The following is a 20,857-nucleotide window of genomic DNA, read 5'->3' as shown; positions in this document are numbered from 1 at the left end:
TGACAGAGTAGGAAGGGGCGAATTTGCAGCCGGACTGTGCCCGATGCGGGATTTCCGTGACAGACAAACAAACAGACGGAAGTGCCCCTTAGACTATCTAGCTATCTATCTATAGATAATTTGAATATGCTATATGTAACACTCCAGGTTCCTGGTTGTTACAGTGGCAGTGATTTCCTCATGTGGAGAGTGATGTCACACTTAGAACGGTGTTGAATGGGATCCTTCCTCGCTTCCGACTCCAAGCCAGAAGGGGGAGCTCTATACCCGACTTCAGGGGAGCTGCTCTCTGGTCGGGAGGAGGAGTCAGTTGCTAGGCAGTTGGAGTTAGACAGTTGGTGAGAGAGCGAAGAGAGAGGAAGGAGAGCTGGGGTCGTGGAGATGAGCGATTCTGCGGCTCCTGTGAAGGCAAAAGAAAGAAGAGTAAAGAGCTGGAGAGAAGCTGCAACTGGGCTTCCTCCATGCTGAGCGCAGATACCGGTAGCCAGAAGACTGAGGCTGTGGGGGTAACGTCATGCCCCACGGTAGAACCCGGCAGACAGCTGATTGCAAGTTACCTGTCCACCATTGACACCCGAGGACACAGTAGCAGATGGAGCGCGGGTCGTGATAGCTCGAGCCTTTTTACAGGCCCTCTACCTGTCATACGGGTAGTGTCCTACCAACAAGGGGGACAGAGAGGAAACGTGGGGACCTTGTGTGAGGCCTAAGGCAGCAAGGGACTACAACACCACAGCGCTAGAAGGAAGGCTTCCAACCCCACCTGGTTAGAGGGATTCCTAATTTGCTTCCAAGCCGGCCGGACCATACCAGCATCCGTGATCCTGTACCCTTGACTGTGGCTGTCTTAAACCAAGTAGAGACTGCAACCTTGTGTCCTCTGTTTTCTTACTACACCAGCTACCACCATCTTCATCTTCTACACCGGGAACCCTGGGGACTCAGCTTCACCTGTGGGAAGCCATACCATCCCTGCTGGCGTAACATCACCCTAGTGGACCCCTTTAAGCAGTGTCGGTCACCCCTGAACAAATACCACAGGTGGCATCATTAACTTTTATTATTCAACTAACCCCTTTAAAGACTGTCCCTTTAACATGAACGCCCAGGGCTATGGACCGGGTCACAGCCACCGTGACACATCCCTTTATGTACCGAACCCGGTACCAAGTACCCCACGGCCCTGGCAGGCATTCCATTTTGGGGTCACGAACAAGATAGATCAACCCAGTAAGCTGGGTCTTGTGTGCCTAAGAGACTGTACTTAAAAGAAAGACTTTAATGAACTTTAAAACAGCGCCATAACTGCGTCACACAGTGCGCGCGCTTTATTTTCAAAATAGCCCCCAAAAATGTCGGCCATAAAGAGCACCGCGAGGAGCGCAGGAAAAGAGTGGCGTGCCATTGTGGGCAGAGCCGACAAAAGAGTGCGAAGAGAGCCGCAAGTGAGGACGCTGGGAGCCCCGGAAGGAGGACCGGGAGAAGCAACCGACCGCGCGCAGGGGGAACCGCTGCAGACTCCGGTGGAGAGACGTCATGCCTCTGCAAGGTTAGCATGGGGGAAGGGACATGTCCGACCCAGGAGGAGAGTTGGCGGCGGTCGCAGCCACAGACCCCGTGGTGGACGCAGCCGCAGGTCCCATGATACCACCTGGCCCCGCAGTGCCCACAGCTCCTGCAAACCGGCAGGACCACGCCGCAGTAACAGCTCCTATAATGCTGCTATCCATTCCCTATATACAGTAGCTGGAGTGGCCTGGCTGCCACAATATTCATATTCATATTAAAGTGACTTTAAAGATAGGCTGTGCAGCCTATTTGAAGTATATCCCCTGACAGATCATCAAAAGGTGAACATTCTAACAGGTCAATTAATTAGCGCAGCACAAAGAGAAGTGAAATCCTGGCCGGATATTGAAAAGGGAACTGTTAAGCAGATATTTGGCAAACTTAAAAACACTTTTGACACCGCTGCAGAAATCAAAATGAGGTTTTTTGGGTGCAAACAAAGAGCACAGAATAGCATACGGGACTATGCCCTTAATCTACAGGAGGCACTACGGGCCATTAAACAGGTTGACCCCAACGGCTGCAGGATGGGGTCAAGCTATTAAAGGAGAAGTTCGTTGAGGGACTCTTGTCCAGCACCCACAGGACACAGCTGCGCATCCTGGCCTTGCAAAACCATGACCTGGACTTTACACAATTTAAAGACAGGGCCATCCGGGTGCTGTATGAACCTCAGCCCAGCCGCACAGTTCCCCCTAGGCGTCCAGCCCTCACATACCACCAGGAGGTGACACCCTTTCCTCAGGTCCCTGTTGAGGCTGATGCACAGATTCTGGATGATAATCCCTCTACAGAACTGCGCCTCCATGTCCAGGAACTGACTAAAAATGTAGCTGCACTAGCCAGGACCGTGCAGTCCCTGCAGGAATCCCCAAAGGAGAAAATCAATCTGACTTCCAGTCCGGATGACGTCCCCTGGCGACGACAGAAGAGGATCCCACCCATCAGAGGAAGAGACAACGACCACTATCATCAGGATGGACGACCAATCTGCTGCCGCTGTAACCAGGCGGGACACATTGCAAGGTTCTGTCATTTAAACGAGCAACCCCTGGGGCAGAGAGCCAACCCCCAGGAGTAGGACCAACCTGGAGGCCCACAAAACTTGTGAGCCAAGTACGTCGGAGGATGACTGGACCTCCCCATTATGATCGACAGCATCCCAATGAACGCTTTTTTCTGGACCCTGGCTCTCAGGTGACGACTATGCCTTACTTTCTCTACAAACGGTACTGGGCAGACTCGGATATTACCCATGGCTCAGATAGTGATTTGACAATATTAGCCAGTAATGGTCAGCCTTTGCCACAGGTGTAGTACAAGGAGGTGACCAATAAGGTGGGGCGGGTAGAATTGAAGAACCAAGGACTGGTAATTGTTGATATTGACCGGCGAGAATGTAACCCTATGATGACCTTAGGTAATAGTGTCATAGGAAAAAGGTCTTGCCGAGGTTATTGTCTGTTACCCGAAACTGCTGGTTCCAGTGAGCAACGTGTCCTGCAAAAAGAAATCAGAGCCCTGATGCACAGATAACAGTAGAATTGTCTGGTGGAGAAGTAGGCCGCGTCACAGTGAGTGATCCGATCTCCATTGCAATACCCACAGGAGTGAAATGTTGATCTGGTGTCGGGCAGCAATAGGTCTCAGAGGTAAAGACTACCAGGCCCTGATAGAACCTGTGTATTCAGACGGTAGGCCCACCATTCTGACAGCCAGAGGGGTGATTGATGTCCACAAGGAGAGGGTACCAGTACGTGTCCTTAACTGTGGAGAGAAAGAGGTCCACTTACCCAGATATGCCACACTTGCTAAACTGTTCATTGTTAATAATGATGCAATACAGGCAACAGAACCCTTGGTCACGTCCGACCAGGCAGAGGACAATGGCTCTGCAGGACAGTTGGAGGATTGGTGTCAGAAATTACACGTGGGCACCGATTCTACCCCATCACACCAAAAACCATGGGGCTTACCAGGTGGTCCATGAGTGAGTGGGTATTCAGCAAGGACCCACTAGATTTTGGGCACGTAAAAGGTGTTCAACATCATATCCCCACTGGAGGTCATGCGCCCATTAAAGAGAGGTACAGGCCTGTACCTCCAGCTCACTACCAATGTGCCAAAAGTATGTTACGAGGGATGAAGGAGGCTGGGGTAATCAGAGACACTTGTAGCCCCTGGGCAGCTCCATTAGTCCGCATTAGGAATGAAAGATGGTACAATGAGGATGTGTGTTGATTACAGGCAGATAAACCGCATTACACATAAGGATGCCTACCCGTTGCCCAGAATCGAAGAGTCATTAGCTGCTTTAAAACTATTTCTCCACCTTAGATCTCACTAGTGGGTATTGGCAGGTTCCCGTGGCAGAGGCGTATAAAGAAAAGACCGCCTTCATGACACCAATGGGCCTCTCTGAATTCAACTACATGCCGTTTGGACTGTGCAACCACCAGGAACGTTCCAGAGGATGATGGAGTTCTATCTCGGGCACAAGAATTTCAACACCGTCCTGTTGTACCTGGATGATGTCATCGTCTTCGCCAAGACATATGAAGACCACCTGAAGCACCTGGCCGAGGTGTTTGAAGCTCTGTCTAACTTTGGCCTGAAGGTAAAGCCGTCCAAGTGCAACCTGTTAAAACCCAAAGTACAGTACCTGGGCCATGTGGTAAGCACTGAAGGTGTGGCACTGGACCTCGACAAGGTCACTGTGATAAGGGACTGGCCGAAACCCAGCAACATCCACGAAGTCAGGCAGTTCCTCGGGTTGGTAGGTTACTACCGAAGATTTATCAAGGACTTCACTAAGATAGCCGCACCCCTGCAAGACCTGTTAGTGGGCCAATCCAAAAAGACCAAGAACAGGGGTCTTCCGTTTGAGTGGAATGACAGGCTGAAAGGATCCTTCACTCAGTTGAAGGTGGCTCTCATGGGAGAGGAAGTACTGGCCTACCCTGACTATGACCAACCGTTTGTGCTCTACACAGATGCCAGCAATGTGGGATAAGGAGCCGTGCTGTCCCAAGTACAGAAATGCAGAGAAAGAGTGATTGCCTACGCCGGCAGGAAGCTTGGTCCCACTGAAAGGAACCCCGACAACTACAGTTCCTTTAAGCTGGAGTTCCTCACCATAATCTGGGTAGTAACAGAGGGATTCAAGCACTACCTGGCTTCATAAAGTTCACTGTCTTCACGGACAACAATCCGCTGACTCACCTTGAGACAGCAAAGTTAGGTGCAACGATGGATGGCCCGGTTGTTTATCTGTAAGTCTACCATCAAGTACCGAGCGGGACACAAGAAGGCAAATGCTGATGCACTGTCCCGGATGCCCAATTTACCAGAAGAGGGAGGAGATCCAGAAGCACTTGAAGAAATAGAGTTACCAGCCTTCCACTGCCCAGTTGCGGCCCAACATTCCCACTGTGTGAGGGACAAGCGCCATGTCATGCAAGAGGCCAAGCTTAATCCATTGCCCCACCATGGATGGGCAGAGACACAAGATAGCGACCCAGCAGTCCGCCTGCTAAAAAAGAGCTGCTGACATAGGCTGATTCACACTCTGTCCCAGATGCTCCACAGGAAACGAAACAGTTGTGGAAGGAGAAGGGCAGGTTGTTCATTTACGAGGGAAAGCGGTGTCGGAGGAAAATTAACTCTCGCACCCATGAACTGATCTGGCAAGTGGTAGTCCCAAAGCAGGATGCGCCAATGGTCTTAGAAGCGTACCACGATGGAGCAGGACATTTCAGATGGAAGAAGTTGGAAGTCCTACTTCGTGAGAGATTCAACTGGATTGGCATGAGAAGAGCCATTGAAAAGTGGTGTCGAGAGTGTGGCCCATGCAACCTGCGCAGAAAGGATCGCAACAGCCAGAGGGCTCCCCTACAGCCCATAGTCACGAAACAGCCACTTGAGCTGGTAGCCTTAGGCCACATGAAGCTAACCCCCAGCCGGTCAGGCTATGTTACGCCCTGACCATAGTGGACCATTACTCCAGATTCCTGGTAGTCGTGCCTGTCAAGAAACAAACTGCAAGGACGGCAGCCAAGGCATTCCAACACCACTTGTCGACCACATGGTTACCCTGAAAATATACGCACGACCAAGGCCCAGCCTTTGAAGCAGAAGTGTTCCAGGAGTTCTGTAATCTGTAAGAATGCAACAAAATCAGGACAACACTGTACCATCCACAGACAAATGGCATGTGTGAGAAGATGAACGAGGTGGTAATTGACTTACTGAAGACCTTGCCCTTGGAAGAGAGAAACCTGTGGCCAGAGAAGTTGCCGGACTTGGCAGATCTGTATAACCATATTCCAGTGAATTCTACCAACTGCACTCCAGCCTACCTAATGAGAGCAAGACCTGGCAAACTACCTATTGACTTGGACATGGGAGTCTTAACACCTGAAGTAACATCACCAGATGCAGACTGGGATACAGAGCAGCAACAGCGATACCGCAAAGTGCAAGAATGTGTAGAAAGAAGTTTGTCTCAAGCAAGACAGAGGCAAGAGAAACTATAATCAACATGCCCCTGCAATTCCCTTGTCACCTGGAGAACAAGTTCTAAAGCGAAAGAGAAGAGTCCACAAACTTGATGATCAGTGGGAGATGGAACCGTACACAGTCTTAAGGTACCTTCACACTAAACGACTTTGCAACGAGAACGACAACGATCCGTGACGTTGCAGCGTCCTGGATAGCGATATCGTTGTGTTTGACACGCAGCAGCGATCAGGATCCTGCTGTGATATCGCTGGTCGTTGCTGAAAGTCGAGAACTTTATTTGGTCGTCAGATCGGCGTGTATCGTCGTGTTTGACAGCAAAAGCAACGATGCCAGCGATGTTTTACAATGGTAACCAGGGTAAATATCGGGTTACAGCGCAGGGCCGCACTTAGTAACCCGATATTTACCCTGGTTACCATTGTAAAAGTAAAAAAAAACCCACTACATACTCACCCTCTGATGTCTGTCACGTCCCCCGGCGTCCGCGCTGCTGCTCAGAGCTTCCTGCACTGAATGTGTCAGTGCCGGCCGTAAAGCAAAGCACAGCGGTGACATCACCACTGTGCTTTAGGGCCAGCGCTTACACAGTGCAGGGAAGCTGAAGGCAGGGGACGCGACAGACACGGCAATGTAAGTATGTAGTGTTTGGTTTTTTTTACATTTACACTGGTAACCAGGGTAAACATCGGGTTACTAAGCGCGGCCCTGCGCTTAGTAACCCGATGTTTACCCTGGTTACCCGGGGACTTCGGCATCGTTGGTCGCTGGAGAGCTGTCTGTGTGACAGCTCTCCAGCGACCACACAGCGACGCTGCAGCGATCGGCATCGTTGTCGATATCGCTGCAGCGTCGCTTAATGTGAACCTTTAGGCTGCCGTCAAACTAGCAGTATTTGGTCAGTATTTTACATCACTATTTGTAAGCCAAAACCAGGAGTGGAACAATTAAAGGAAAAGTATAATAGAAACATATGCACAACTTCTGCATTTATCACCCACTCCTGGTTTTGGCTTGCAAATACTGATGTAAAATACTGACCAAATACTGCCAGTATGACAGCAGCCTTAAAGTCAAACTTTTGATAACAACAAGGTGTGCCTCATAAGCCAAAATGGAGGAGAAACCTGAACAGCGGTGTCAAGAGATCATCGGAAGGTATGCCCAAATCAGTTGAAAAACCAGGAAATTGATTAAGATATCTCTCAACCTAAGGGCTGTCCCACACGTCCAGATAATTCCGGTACCGGAATAAATCGGTACCGGAGTTATCCGTGTCCGTGTGCCTGGGAACTCACGGAGGCCATACCTGCGGCACACGTGTGCCGCCCGTATGGCGAGTGGGTACCACACGGAGCGTGTGGTACCCACTCTGCATGGTGCTGAAGCTGCGATTCATATCCTCTCTGCAGTAACGTTTGCTGCAGAGAAAATATGAAGAATAGTGTTAAAAATAAAGATTTAGGTGTCCGCCGCCCCCCCACCCCCTGTGCGCCCCCCCGCTGGTCAGAAAATACTTACCCGGGTCCCCCGTCGGCTGTCGCTCCTTCTTGGTCTTGCCGCGGCTTCTCCTGCATGCGGTCACGTGGGCCCGATCATTTACAGTCATGAATATGTGGCTCCACCTCCATAGGGGCGGAGCCGACTATTCATGATTGTAATTGATCGTCCCCACGTGACCGCATACAGTAGGAAGCGCGGCCAGACCAGGAAGGAGCGACAGCCGACGGGGGACCCGGGTAAGTATTTTCTGACCAGCGGGGGGGCGCACAGGGGGTGGGAGGGCGGCGGACACCTAAATCTTTATTTTTAACACTATTCTTCATATTTTCTCTATAGCAAACGCTGCTACAGGGAAGATATGAATACCGGCTTCAGCACCATGTGGGGGGGACAGCGCTTACTGTAGCGCTGTCTCCGGCACGCACACGGACCCCAGACGGAGAATGTCCGTGTGAGGTCCGTGTTTTACGCGGACCCATTGACTCTACTGGGTCCGTGTAAAATGTGCGCTCCCACGAACACTGACATGTCTCCGTGTTTGGCACACGGAGACACGGTCCGCACACGGTCCGCAAAAAATCAATGACATCTGAACAGATGCATTGATTTTTATGGGTCTACGTGTGTCAGTGTCTCCGGTACGTGAGGAAACTGTCACCTCACGTACCGGAGCCACTGACGTGTGAAACCGGCCTAAGGAAGAAGAAGAAAAGAAAATCCATACCATTCTTGGAGACTTTCCTCAGTCCTGGACACAAGTGATCCAAGCCATCGTAATGCCTGTCTTGACCTTTCCCCAATTAATCATGCCAGAAAGGTGACTCAGAACCAACCTGAAAACCAATGGGCTCACGCAGCAGATACCACACCAGCAGTGGAACAAGAGAATCCACCCCCTGCTATTGGTAAATCTGTCATGCCCACAGTGAGTAGAAGTATTCCTAGGAGATCTAGTATACCTGTGCTACATAGAATCACTAGACGTGTAGCCATGAGAGAGTGCACTACACCAGTAGTAGCAAGAATAGTGAATCTTGGCAGGTCACTATCAATCCCTGTACTGCGTAGCTCTACCCGTAGTTCCAGAGGTCAGATACCAGCCTGTTACAGTGACTAAAATATAAGATGGAAATAATTGTTACCTGTTTAATCCATTACTTGCCAAATTAAAATTTTTGCAAGTACGGATTTTTCAGAAAAGGGAATCCCAATATTCAATTAAAAATGACAATGACATGATTTAATATTTTGAAAACATTCATTTTACAAACACAAAATAATTGGACCCAATTATAAAAATTATAAAATCTTAGTTGCTAGAAGCTAAAAATTAGGTGTTCCAAAAAAAAAGGACATTGGTAGATAATCTCTTAAAAATGTTTGGTTATGCGTATTGAAAATCTTAAATGGACAATAGGGTAATGGACAGTGATTTGCCCAAAAACTTTACTGTAAATAGTTGGCACCTCTTAAGGTGCATCCTATTGTTCTACCAACATTGCCAGCATGTGTAGGGCCTTGTTTGTCCCCAAGACCTAAGAAAAACTGTTTGGTGCGGCAAAAGACCAGGTCTGGATGTTACGCTTTGCAGCCCGCCCAAGTCCTACGTTGGGGGTTTACGAACGGGTCCCCCGCATCATTACTGTTGTTGGTGCACAAGGACACCCTGGTACTAAAATGACTGTACCTTTGTAAATAGAATTTGCAACGTTAAAGCAAATTACCTCCCATAAAGGGAAGCCAAAGTTTGTACCTGTTAAAAGGCATTTCCCAAAATGTTTGCATTATTTAACCAATTTATTGTTGTTTTTGTTTTCCCATTCCAGGAGTACTGGATTTAAAGGGGGGGGGGGAACAGTGAAACACCCCAGGTTCCTGGTTGTTACAGTGGCACTGCTTTCCTCACGGGGAGAGTGATGTCACACTTGTTAAAGGGATCCTTCCTCACTTCCAGGTATTCAGCACATTCAATACCGTTCTGACTCCAGGCCAGAAGGGGGAGCTCTACACCCGACTTCAGGGGAGCTGCTCTCTCTGGTTGGGAGGAGGAGTCAGTTGCTAGGCAGTTGGAGTTAGACAGTTGGTGAGAGGAGAGCGAAGAGAGAGGAAGGAAAGCTGGGGCCGTGGAGACGAGCGATTCTGTGGCTCCTGTGAAGGCAAAAGAAAGAGTAAAGAGCTGGAGAGAAGCTGCAACTGGGCTTCCTCCATGCTGAGCGCAGATACCGGTAGCCAGAAGACTGAGGCTGTGGGGGTAACGTCATGCCCCACGGTAGAACCAGGCAGACAGCTGATTGCAAGTTACCTGTCCACCATTGACACCCGAGGACACAGTAGCAGATGGAGCGTGGGTCGTGATAGAGGGCCTGTAAAAAGGCTCGAGCTACCTGTCATACGGGTAGTGTCCTACCAACAAGGGGGACAGAGAGGAAACGTGGGGACCTTGTGTGAGGCCTAAGGCAGCAAGGGACTACAACACCACAGCGCTAGAAGGAAGGCTTCCAACCCCACCAGGTTAGAGGAATTCCTAATTTGCTTCCAAGCCGGCCGGACCATACCAGCATCCGTGATCCTGTACCCTGGACTGTGGCTGTCTTAAACCAAGTAGAGAGACTGCAACCTTGTGTCCTCTGTTTTCTTACTACACCAGCTACCACCATCTTCATCTTCTACACCGGGAGCCCTGGGGACTCAGCTTCACCTGTGGGAAGCCATACCATCCCTGCTGCCGTAACATCACCCCAGTGGACCCCTTTAAGCAGCGTTGGTCACCCCTAACCGAATACCACAAGTGGCGCCACAAACTTTTATTATTCAACTAACCCCTGGGCGCCCAGGGCCACGGACCGGGTCACCACCACCATGACATCCCCAGGGCCCTGGCGGGCATTCCACTATACATGACTCCGATAATCCCCTTCCTTAAGTTTCGCTGCTGCCCTTGATATTGGCTCAATTTTATAATGTGCTACTTTAACTGGAATATGTTGTGTATCCTAAACAATAACAATTACACCATAGCACACTCATGGCTAGGATCAGACACTGCAGTACCTAGAATAGAGAACACAAATACCCTCTTGGGTACCCCATACCACAGATTGAGGACTTGGCTTTGCCACAGAAAGAAAAAGATTGGAAGCAACTAGTAAATAAAGTCACAATATTGTCACTATATTCTTCCCAGTCCCAAAATGACAGAAACCTTCATGGTTCATGCTGCTAGAGATGGGACAATCAATTCACAGGACTCCAGCCCATTGTCCAGGTCAATAAGGTCCACTGGAGGAGAGGCCTGAAAATCTCCATACTTCCCCAGCTCTTCGTTTTATTAGCCAGTGAAGGCACAACTTCATCATTGCAATGTGATGCACACAACAAAGTTCCAACCCAGATAATCAAAAGAGGAACTGACAATGCTGGCAGATAAGGAGATTTGCAGGTCTCTTGTCCAGTGGTCTCAAATCTCTCACCCGGCCAACAGATCAAAGTCCTGTGAATCGATTTTCCCCATCTCTCATAAATGTATATACCAATAGTGAGCTTTAGGTATCCAGATATGATGGTCTTTCAGTTCAACCAGATGCAATATAAATTGTTATCAAAATGAAGGCTTAAAAGGGTTATCCCATCATTTGTTGCTCATCTACAAGATTGATGATAAAAAAGGATGATCAGTTTGAGTCTGACTGCTAGGACCCCCAGTGATCATTAAAATGGGGTCTTATGTCTCCTGTGTAAATGAAGCGGTAGTTTGTCCACTTTACTACTGCTCCATTCACAGAAGAGTTAGTCACACATGCAGACCTTTACTCCCTTAGACCCATACAAGTAAGTGGAACTATTGTCACCCATGTGCACCACTGCATTATTAACATGAGACCTTAGAATCCCTGTTCTCCGGCTCTGTGGTGGTCCCACTGGTTGGACGCTTGGGTCATACGTCTATTACATATTCTAGTGGTCATGAGCAAACTCCTGTAGGGGGACGTCCCCTGGAGTAGTGGTTACCATAAACCACATTGTAAAATAAGCTGTTCTGCAGCTGCATAGACCCAGGGAAAAATTGGTTTACCAAATAAAAATAAGTCCTCAAAAGGTTGAGCAAATGACAATCCTATTTGGAGCCAATCCCTTGCCGCTAGGTTCATTTTTTGAGTGGATTCACAAATAACCTATTAAGACTTACGGATATGCCATGTTTGTGTCTGGATAATAAACTATACAATGAAATTATTGGAAATACGTACATGTATAGAGGATTATAACATCCCTAGTCAGACGTGACTTAGGCCCTACATTAGTTACAATGTAACTTAGGATTTCAGTTGTGTATAGTTTGCTTATGGGGAACCAATCATCTCCAGAACCATTATTTACCTGCAGATATAGGTATAATTTGAAAGAAAATAGCAATGAAATTCTGTGTAGGCAGGTTACCGAATCAGCGGCTACAGGGAGAAACTGAAGCTTTATTCTTTCCGCATCTGCTAGCTTCCAGTTCCCTTTAATGGTCATCATTCTAAAATAGTAAGTTATCATCCCGTATCCATGTTCATTTTAACTCTATTCATTGTTTTTGGGACCATGGTAACTAACCAGGTGCTGTACCTGGCTTTCTCCTGCAGTCCCATAGACAATGAATGGAAGTCAAGAATGTGCACCTCCAATCCATTAAAGTTATTTCTCTACAGGACCAGTTCCCAAAGTTCAATTCTTGGGATCATTGGGGAACCCTATGGATGGACCCCAATGATCAGAAAGTTATCCCTAAGAGGATAGAGAACAACCCTTTATTGTAAAATCAGCTTCCCTTGGCTGGGAGTTGTACTAGTGGACTAGTTCTTCGGATTAAAAATATTAACAACAAAAAAAAAAAATTGAGATAATTTATTCTAATTATATTAATAATTTACTTCTAAGCTGGGAATAGTGTGAAATAGAACTATACATAGAAGTTACAGAACTACATCAGCGTGCATATAGATGATTTTGACCAAGCTTCTACCCTGTAAGGATTAGGGCAAAAGCAAAAAGTTCTGTACAGTAATAATTTATTACGTTACGATCACAAACTGCCCAGGTTGTATAAGAACTTGCTGCTCTTCTAGATTTTCACCCATGATGTGCAAATCTGTAATACTGCCTACTGTTGGTCAAAATGCAGCCTTACATGGTATTGTGATAGAAAAGTAACCCCTTACCTTATCAAAAAAGTTAAGCAGAGTTAACAATATAATTAACCCTTTGTGCTTTTTTCTAATAAAGAACATGTTTTCTAATCAGCAGACATATAATCACTGCATTTCTAGCACAAACTCTCCGTCTGCCTTATTACCTACGCTCAGTTAATACACAGATTGTTTTACAGCCCTTATTCATGTCAATATGGGCCATAAAGCAATCTAGGTTGCAGCAGCATACATAAGATTGCCTTACGAGGCAGCACGGGGAACGCAGAGTATGTGCACTTTTAACCATCCAAACGCTGTTGAGAAGAACACATTGGTGGTGGCTCCCCTGCCAAGTGCTGCGCCACTTTCCCCGAGCACTGACATTTCCTGAAACCACTGAATAAATTGCACCAAACAAGAAACCAATAGAACTGTAATACAAATGCCTACGGCATTAAACCTGACTGCAGATAGGCACAAAGACCTATAAAAGAAATAAAATTGTGAAAGAGAATACAAAAAAAAAAAATTAAGACTGCAGTTGGGGAAAAAAAAACAAACAAAAACAAAACGTAGCCATCAAATTCGAATAGTAATTACTAATGCACTTGCTCTGTTAATATCGAGGTCATGATTCATGTTTCTAACAAACCCCACAATGCAGATTTCTGTCGTGATCGACCCTACTGATTTACAATAGGATCCATCATCGGGTTCCACCTTGGGGGTCCTTGGTTTTAACTGGAAAAGTAGCGCTACCTGCAATGCTATTTTACCTGTAAAACATGATGGAATTTATAAGAGCTCAGACTTACAGAAGCCATCACTATAAAACAACACTGTCATAGGAAAATACACAACCGGGTACAAATGGTTCTTTATTCTAAGCCCTGAGTGAATAAGATCTCAGCTGTAGTCAACATTTGCCACGCAACCCACGTCAGGAAATATTCTACCTTTACGGTCAGCTTCTTTCATCTTGGCACATTTTTATAAGACACCTACAGGAACCCTCCCTTCTCGAAGGAAAGGTTTACATACTTTCACTTGGGTAGAAATGAATCTCCCCAACCAATCCCTGAAGACCTGGAGTGGATCTGTTCCAAATTATCAGGCCGCAGATGTTTCCTGCCAACATTTTTTGGTTAATAGGATTCAGCCTATAAAGGTAAGGTGCGCACATTATTGAAGGAGGTTTTTTTTTCCCATCTGAGTTTTATTCTGCAATTCTACATTCAGGACAAGAACTACACAAGTTCAAGCAAGTAGATGACAAACTTGGAAAATCTCAGGACTCTGGCAGAATGTTATACAGAGCAATCAGGGAAGACTATTGAAGGAATATGGTCCATAGACTTTGAGAAGTTGGAGGCAGTAAAATAAGGACTTGTTTGCAAATGTGAAGACAAGACCATTAATCAAAACAGAACCTTTCAGCTAGCGCCACCCTCACATAACCCTGGAATGGCATGTGCACATATCAGCCTTTATAAGAGCCAGGAAAATGCTTTTGTAATCAGCTACTGTACCCGCTGCTTCAGAAACATAGAACCCCTCACCATATTTATGTGAGCCAAGTATGGCATATAGGTTTCCCTAATTATTGTAGTTCCCTTGCAAAGGCAAGTAAATAAAAAATGTCATGAAACCAACACATCTTGAAACCAGACCCATCAGCGTAGGGTCACAAATGTGAATTTGGCACTAACAAACTTCCAACAATGGAAGTAGATACTTAGTTTAAGGAGTCTTATATTCAGTGCAGTATATGGGACTATACAAGTGTTGCAACAATAAATGGCTCAATAATATTATTATTAATAATAATATACAGCTGCGCCTCCCACTGCTATTGGCTATACCATATTATATACACACACACAATAAAGACACATTACGCATTTCTAAAATAAAAGACATTTTTGGATACAAAGAATAGTAAATACTTACAAGCCTAGTAACTAATTCATAACAAGATACATTTTATAATGGGAATTACTGTCCCAACAGCTCAACATCTCCCACATATCAAGTACTAGGTGTCAATTACATACTTGGTCAGCCCAGCAATTCACTAGGGAATGAGCAATCACAACATCTAACATTAGCAGGAGCTGTACAGATACTTTAAAACAGTGAGTGACACTATTGGGAAGGCTTGAAAGAAAAGTAGTTGACAAAAAAAACCCTATGGAGCTCCAGTCACTTTTTAGCTATACATTATGCAATATACATACATTTCTCCTATAGACAGTAAGTAAAGCACACGGCACTTGATCCCACTGTTTAAAGGTTTACAGTGGAGCGGAGAACCAGCTTTTCTTCCTACAGTCTCAGTTTTGTGGAAGGCAGCATCTATAGAGGGAAGTAACAAAGGAACAAAGAATGCAGGGATGACTTACTTTTTACCTTTCAGACAACTATACAATACAGACATTGTCTGACTGCTGGAATCCACTTATTGCATGGCCTTCCCTGCAGGGTCCTGAGCTGGGGCTGAAATAAACTGGACAAGTCCTCACAATCCAGTGCTGTAGATACCCACACATAGAACACCTAGTATGTGCAGAGGCACCAGTCCCAGCCAGCAGACAGACCATGATCTCTCCGGCTGGGAGTAAGGAGGTTGTGCCTATTCCATAAACGGATCATCCGAGCGGCCTCCCCTTTTCATTCTCATTCCCTCTCATTCTGTTGGGAAAACAGTATCCCTGGTGCACAACACCAGGAACAGCTTGACAGCTCTGCCTCCAGGCAAGTATCCTATAGGCCATGGGAACATTTCTGCAGCAGCGCACATAGGACACAATTTAGGGCAATTGGATTTTCGTAAAGATTTTTCCATATTACAGACGCATGATTTTAATTGTCTACAAAGCAATCTGATGGCGAATGACAGAAAAGCAAAATGACCTCTCTATTAAGCTAGGGTCACACGACCGTATGTTCTCTCATCTGTGAATCTATCCAATTATGCTAATCACGCGCTGATCAAAGTTTGATCTGATTTTCTCAGATGTGAAGAAGGTAGAAAAAGAAAATTTTTTCTCCATGATGTCATCCAAGTGCAGTACTTTTTTTTTTTTTTTTTTTTTTTTGACGGACCCATTGACTTGCATGACCAAGTGTGATCCGATTTACAGATGCAAATCATGTAAACTGCAGTTCTGTACAGAGGAGAAAACTGACAGTGTGCATGACCCCATAGTATAACAATGGTCAGAGTGTGATCCCATAGTATAACAATGGTCAGAGTGTGATCCCATAGTATAACAATGGTCAGAGTGTGATCCGATGTTTTGTCGGATTGCATTCAGAATGAAAATACCTTCACCTACACAAGTTTTTAGAAAGATTTCTAAGATCCCACATAAGATGTAGGAGAAGTAACTGCTATATTAATAAGGATATTGTTATTGATGAGATGCTCTAATTAAGAAGAATCGGTAGATCTGCTATCACTACACAGCCCCAAGACTTGGGGGTAGCTTGGCGGGCACATTGCATTACACTGTTCAGAGCCAATCACAAGTGGTGGCCGGATGGAAGTGTCAGCTCCTCCCTGATGCCTACATCAAAAGTCAGCAAGTTAGCAGATAGCCTATCAACATGTCTAGATGCACCTGCCCACTCAGCAATGCAATATTCAAGGAGACAAACGTTGAATTCATTGTGTAAGGCTTTATGTCCAAGACAATGTGCACGACAGTACAATGTGGACATCAACAACTGTGAACTCTTTTTAGAAAGTTTTAACATTTGCTCAGTTCTTGGGAAGACTTCTGTTTTGTTTTGTTTTTTTAAAGATATGTCATAAAACTGGATCCAATCTTAAGCAAAAAATGAATTTAGCAGAGTTTATAAAAAATGAAATTCACATTCAGAAAAAGTGCAAGCAATTTTCAGGAATGAGACTTTGGTCCAAACCCCATAATTGTTATTATATTTATGGCAGAATACTGATGTAAATGCATTGAGGACAGTACTATGCATTCCCACAGTCATAAATGGTAATTCCCTCATTAGTCACTCATAAGCATCCAAGCTCCAATCACTGGGAGATGGGGGTTCTGGAAGCAGCAGAGCTATGACATTTTTGAAACTACTTAGAAGCGAATAGTAGTTACAGAAACTACTGTACTGAACTTGAGGGCAGAATATTATATTTATTGAGGGGTACCCATTATTAAAAATTGGCAAGACACTTAGTTTCCACTTTGCCACATTAAGTATTTTTTCCAATGTAGGAGACATCTGACTAGAATATTTCACTACAACCAATAAAGTCACGGTTCTCACATTTTCATTACACTGAGCTATAAAAGGGCATCAGAAGAGGCACTGACAATGGCCAGTCTAGATGTGCCCATACCTATATGCACACATACATATTGGGAGAAAGTAGGATTTCAACAGGAACGCGGGATGCAGTGACGGACGGGAGGCAGAGCAAGGATTACCAGGTTTATTTACAGGGGAAGCACTCCACGCAGGGAGGTAAAGAGTTAAACGTTGTTAAGGCACAGTAAAATGCAAACAGTTAAGCAAGAATATATGGTAGTCCTCACACTGCAGCTCCTGCTGCACATTAAATAGCGCCTCCTCCTGGAGGGTCCTGTAGTTGCTGGTTCTGTCTTCTGGCGGCAGTGGTCAGTCTCCGGTACCATCCACTGCCCCTTGTCCATATACTAGTGTGGCTATTAAAGGCACGGGCCACAGTCCGGCGCGAGCCCAACGTGGCTCTTTAACTAAATCAACTGGGGGGTAGTCAGGTAACAGACGGTCAGAACAACTCTTGTGTGTCCATGTCAGGATGCAAGTGTCAGTCTTATGTGTGGACTCTATTGGGCAGCGTGTGTGCGGTACTCACGGTCATGTTGTGTACAGCCCTGTACTCTCTGGCTGTCACTGGGCACACAACGCACGTCCCGCTCTCCCGGGTCCCTGCTGTTGGTAGCGGGCGACGCTGGTCTGTCTGGCGCTGGTGCTCCCAACCGGAGCTCTCCCCTCTATGTCTGCTGCCGCACCTGGCTCGGCTGCGCATACCTCTGTTCTGCAGCCGTCACTTGCTTCGGAGTGCTGCGGGGCACACTCAGCTCTGCAGGCGTCAGGGCTCTTTCTATGCGGCCTGATACAGCACCAGTACTCTCGGAGGGCAAGGGAGACCGAGCACGCCACTCGCTGCTCTGCAACTCTCCTCTTGCGTGCGCTTTCTCCTCTCTGGCTGCGCGCCTTTTTTGGCTCTCCCTGCCCCCTCAGCAGGAAGCTCTGTCTCTCTTAAGCTTCCCTCATCCAGCCGGGAAAGGTCCGCCCACTCAGGCTTCCCCTCGGGAACAGAGGATGCAGCCTCCACAGTTCCAGACCCGGCATGCAGGTACCCGAGGTCAGGTCTATCTCCTTCCAGATTCACTGCCTGATCTTGGAGAGTCTGGTTCGCCATCTAATGTATGGTGGTGTTCCAAGGTTTCCCTGATGGCAAATGTTTGAAAAAAAAAAAAGAAAAAAAAAAAAAGCTAAATCCCTTGTTTTCATAAGAGATACTTTTATGCAAGCGTGAGTGGCAGCAGTGCAGTCTCCTAGTTTTTAGTTTAATCAAAAAGAAAGAGCGCAAAAAGGGTGTAGCTAGAGGGGCACATGTGACTCATGTAAGGAGGGAGAGTTTGGGGGCTAGGATGGGGAGCAAACTAAAAAGGTAACCCACACTTACATACAGGGGTAGCTCACAAAATTAGAATATCATCAAAAAAGTTAATATATTTCAGTTCTTCAATACAAAAAGTGAAACACATACAGAGTCATTACAGATTGATCTATTTCAAGTGTTTATTTCTGTTAATGTTGATTATGGCTTACAGCCAATGAAAACCCAAAAGTCGTTATCTCAGTAAATTAAAATAATTAACAAAAAACACCTGCAAAGGATTCCTAAGCGTTTAAAAAGGTCCCTTAATCTGTTTCACTAGGCTCCAGAATCATGGGGAAGACTGCTGCCTTGACAGATGTCCAGAAGGCAGTCATTGAGACACTACACAAGGAGGGTAAGCCACAAAAGGTCATTGCTAAAGAAGCTGTCTGTTCATACAGTGCTATATCTAAGCATATTAATGGAAAGTTGAGTGGAATGAAAAAGTGTGGTAGAAAAAGGTGCACAAGCAACCGGGATGACCGCTGCCTTGAAAGGATTGTTAAGAAAAGGCCATTCAAAAATTGGGGGGAGATTCATAAGGAGTGGACTGCTGCTGGAGTCATTGCTTTAAGAGCCACCACACACAGACGTATCCAGGACATAGGCTACAAGTGTCACATTCCTTGTGTCAAGCAACTCATGACCAATAGACAACGCCAGAAGCATCTTACCTTGGCCAAGGAGAAAAAGAACTGGACTGTTGCTCATGATCCAAGGTGTTGTTTTCAGATAAGAGTAAATTTTGCATTTCTTTTAGAAATCAAGGTCCCAGAGTCGGGAGGAAGAGTGGAGAGGCCACAATCCAAGCTGCATGAGGTCTAGTGTAACGTTTCCACAATCAGTGATGGTTTGGGGAGCCATGTCATCTGCTGGTGTAGGTCCACTGTGTTTTATCAACACCAAAGTCAGCGCAGCCGTCCACCAAGAAATTTTAGAGCACTTCATGCTTCCCTCTGCCGACAAGCTTTTTGGAGATGGAAATTTCATTCTCCAGCAGGACTTGGCACCTGTCCACACTGCCAAAATTACCAATACCTGGTTTACAAACAACAGTATCACTGTGCTTGATTGGCCAGCAAACTTGCCTGACCTTAACCCCATAGAGAAGACATGGGCAAAGTGCGGCCTGCAGACTCTCTCAGTCAGGCCATGGACTGAGACAGCAGAGGGGCTGGAAACAAGAGGCCCATGGGCTGCACCGTGGCCGCCCGCTTGCTGTCTCAATCTGCGCTGACTTCATTGGTGGAAGAGGGGCCTCCGACCACTTCCTCCATCAATCACTGTGTGGAACAGCTGACGCAATGACGTAATTTCATTGGGTCAGCTGTGTACTGCAGAAAGTCAGCGCACCTGAGACACCAAGAGAGGAGCAGAAGCAAAGCAACAGGATAGATGCGAGTATGTGGTGTGCATTTTTTTCATGTCTATGGGTTGTTTGGGTGGGCATGGGGGAGGCTGTGTGGGGCCCGTGTCACACATGGGGGAAGGCTGTGTGGGACCTGTGCAGTATATTAGGGGGGCTCATGTTGTACAGTGGGTACGGATATTATTCATACCCCCTTTAAATTTTTCAATCTGTTTCATTGCAGCCATTTAGTAAGTTCATAAAAGTACACTTCCCCCCACCCTTAACTGAAAAAAAAAAAAAAAACAAAAAAACAAACACACAAACGTAGTAATTTTTGCAAATTTATTAAAAAAAGGAAACAATGTAAATATTTACATTCATACCGCATCTCAGAACCTGCTTACACCATATATCAGAGAAAATAAATAAAAAAAAAAGTAATAAGTTGCTGTCTAGAAAGATGGGGCGCACTGGCAGTAGTATAACTTTCAAAATGTCAGGAGCATGCCTACACACCAAAATCAGAAGATACAAAGAAAGCCTCGATGAAGTGTAATTTCCATTTCACTACAAGATCTATGTTAAACACCTACTCGGACAGACCGGCAACATGAAACAGAACATCAGAAAATTTTAGCAGTCAGAAAATATCCCTTTGAAGAGGTAAATGGAACACTATGAGCTCAGATTGGAGCCCGGCAGTCAGAAAAACCTGTATATTTTATTCTAGCACCTTTCCATTTCTTCAAAAATAGATGAATGTTCAGTGATTGGCAGATGATGGTTTACCCAACTATTGCTTACTTTAGAAACAGTTAGACAAACTTCACGTTACAGAAAAGGGGAAATAAGATCCTAAAGAAATATTTTTCCTTCCAGCCAACTTATATCCATAGATGGACAATTTTATAAAGGCCAGAACTAGTAGGACAGTGGAGCATCCAATATGTGGTAGGAATACCTAAAGTTCTGCAGATACCTTCCAAGTCCACCAACATGGTGGACATACATAAACAGAGCTGTTGCAGTAGTGGTGGTCCCAGAGATTAAATCTCAGAGGTG

The 20,857-nt window shown here is 46.0% G+C and overlaps 1 protein-coding gene across 4 annotated transcripts in view; it reads right to left on the bottom strand.

The window, feature by feature from the left end:
- Nucleotides 1-20,857, bottom strand: part of KIAA1210 (KIAA1210 ortholog) — a 130,710-nt gene that overhangs the window by 84,654 nt on the left and 25,199 nt on the right. The window contains exon 1 of one of the 4 annotated variants that reach the window (XM_077285195.1): nucleotides 15,164-15,332. The exons of 2 other annotated variants lie outside the window; for them this stretch is intronic. In XM_077285195.1, coding sequence (XP_077141310.1) covers nucleotides 15,164-15,198 — 35 coding nt within the window. In that variant the 5' untranslated portion in view covers nucleotides 15,199-15,332. Of the gene's footprint in view, nucleotides 1-15,163; nucleotides 15,333-20,857 lie in introns of those variants that run through there. One more of the 4 variants, XM_077285197.1, reaches the window with a different exon arrangement.

The sequence above is a fragment of the Ranitomeya variabilis genome, chromosome 2, assembly GCF_051348905.1.
Source record: "Ranitomeya variabilis isolate aRanVar5 chromosome 2, aRanVar5.hap1, whole genome shotgun sequence".
In the NCBI taxonomy this organism is placed as follows: domain Eukaryota; kingdom Metazoa; phylum Chordata; class Amphibia; order Anura; family Dendrobatidae; genus Ranitomeya; species Ranitomeya variabilis.
This window is presented reverse-complemented; position numbering and strand designations above follow the sequence as displayed.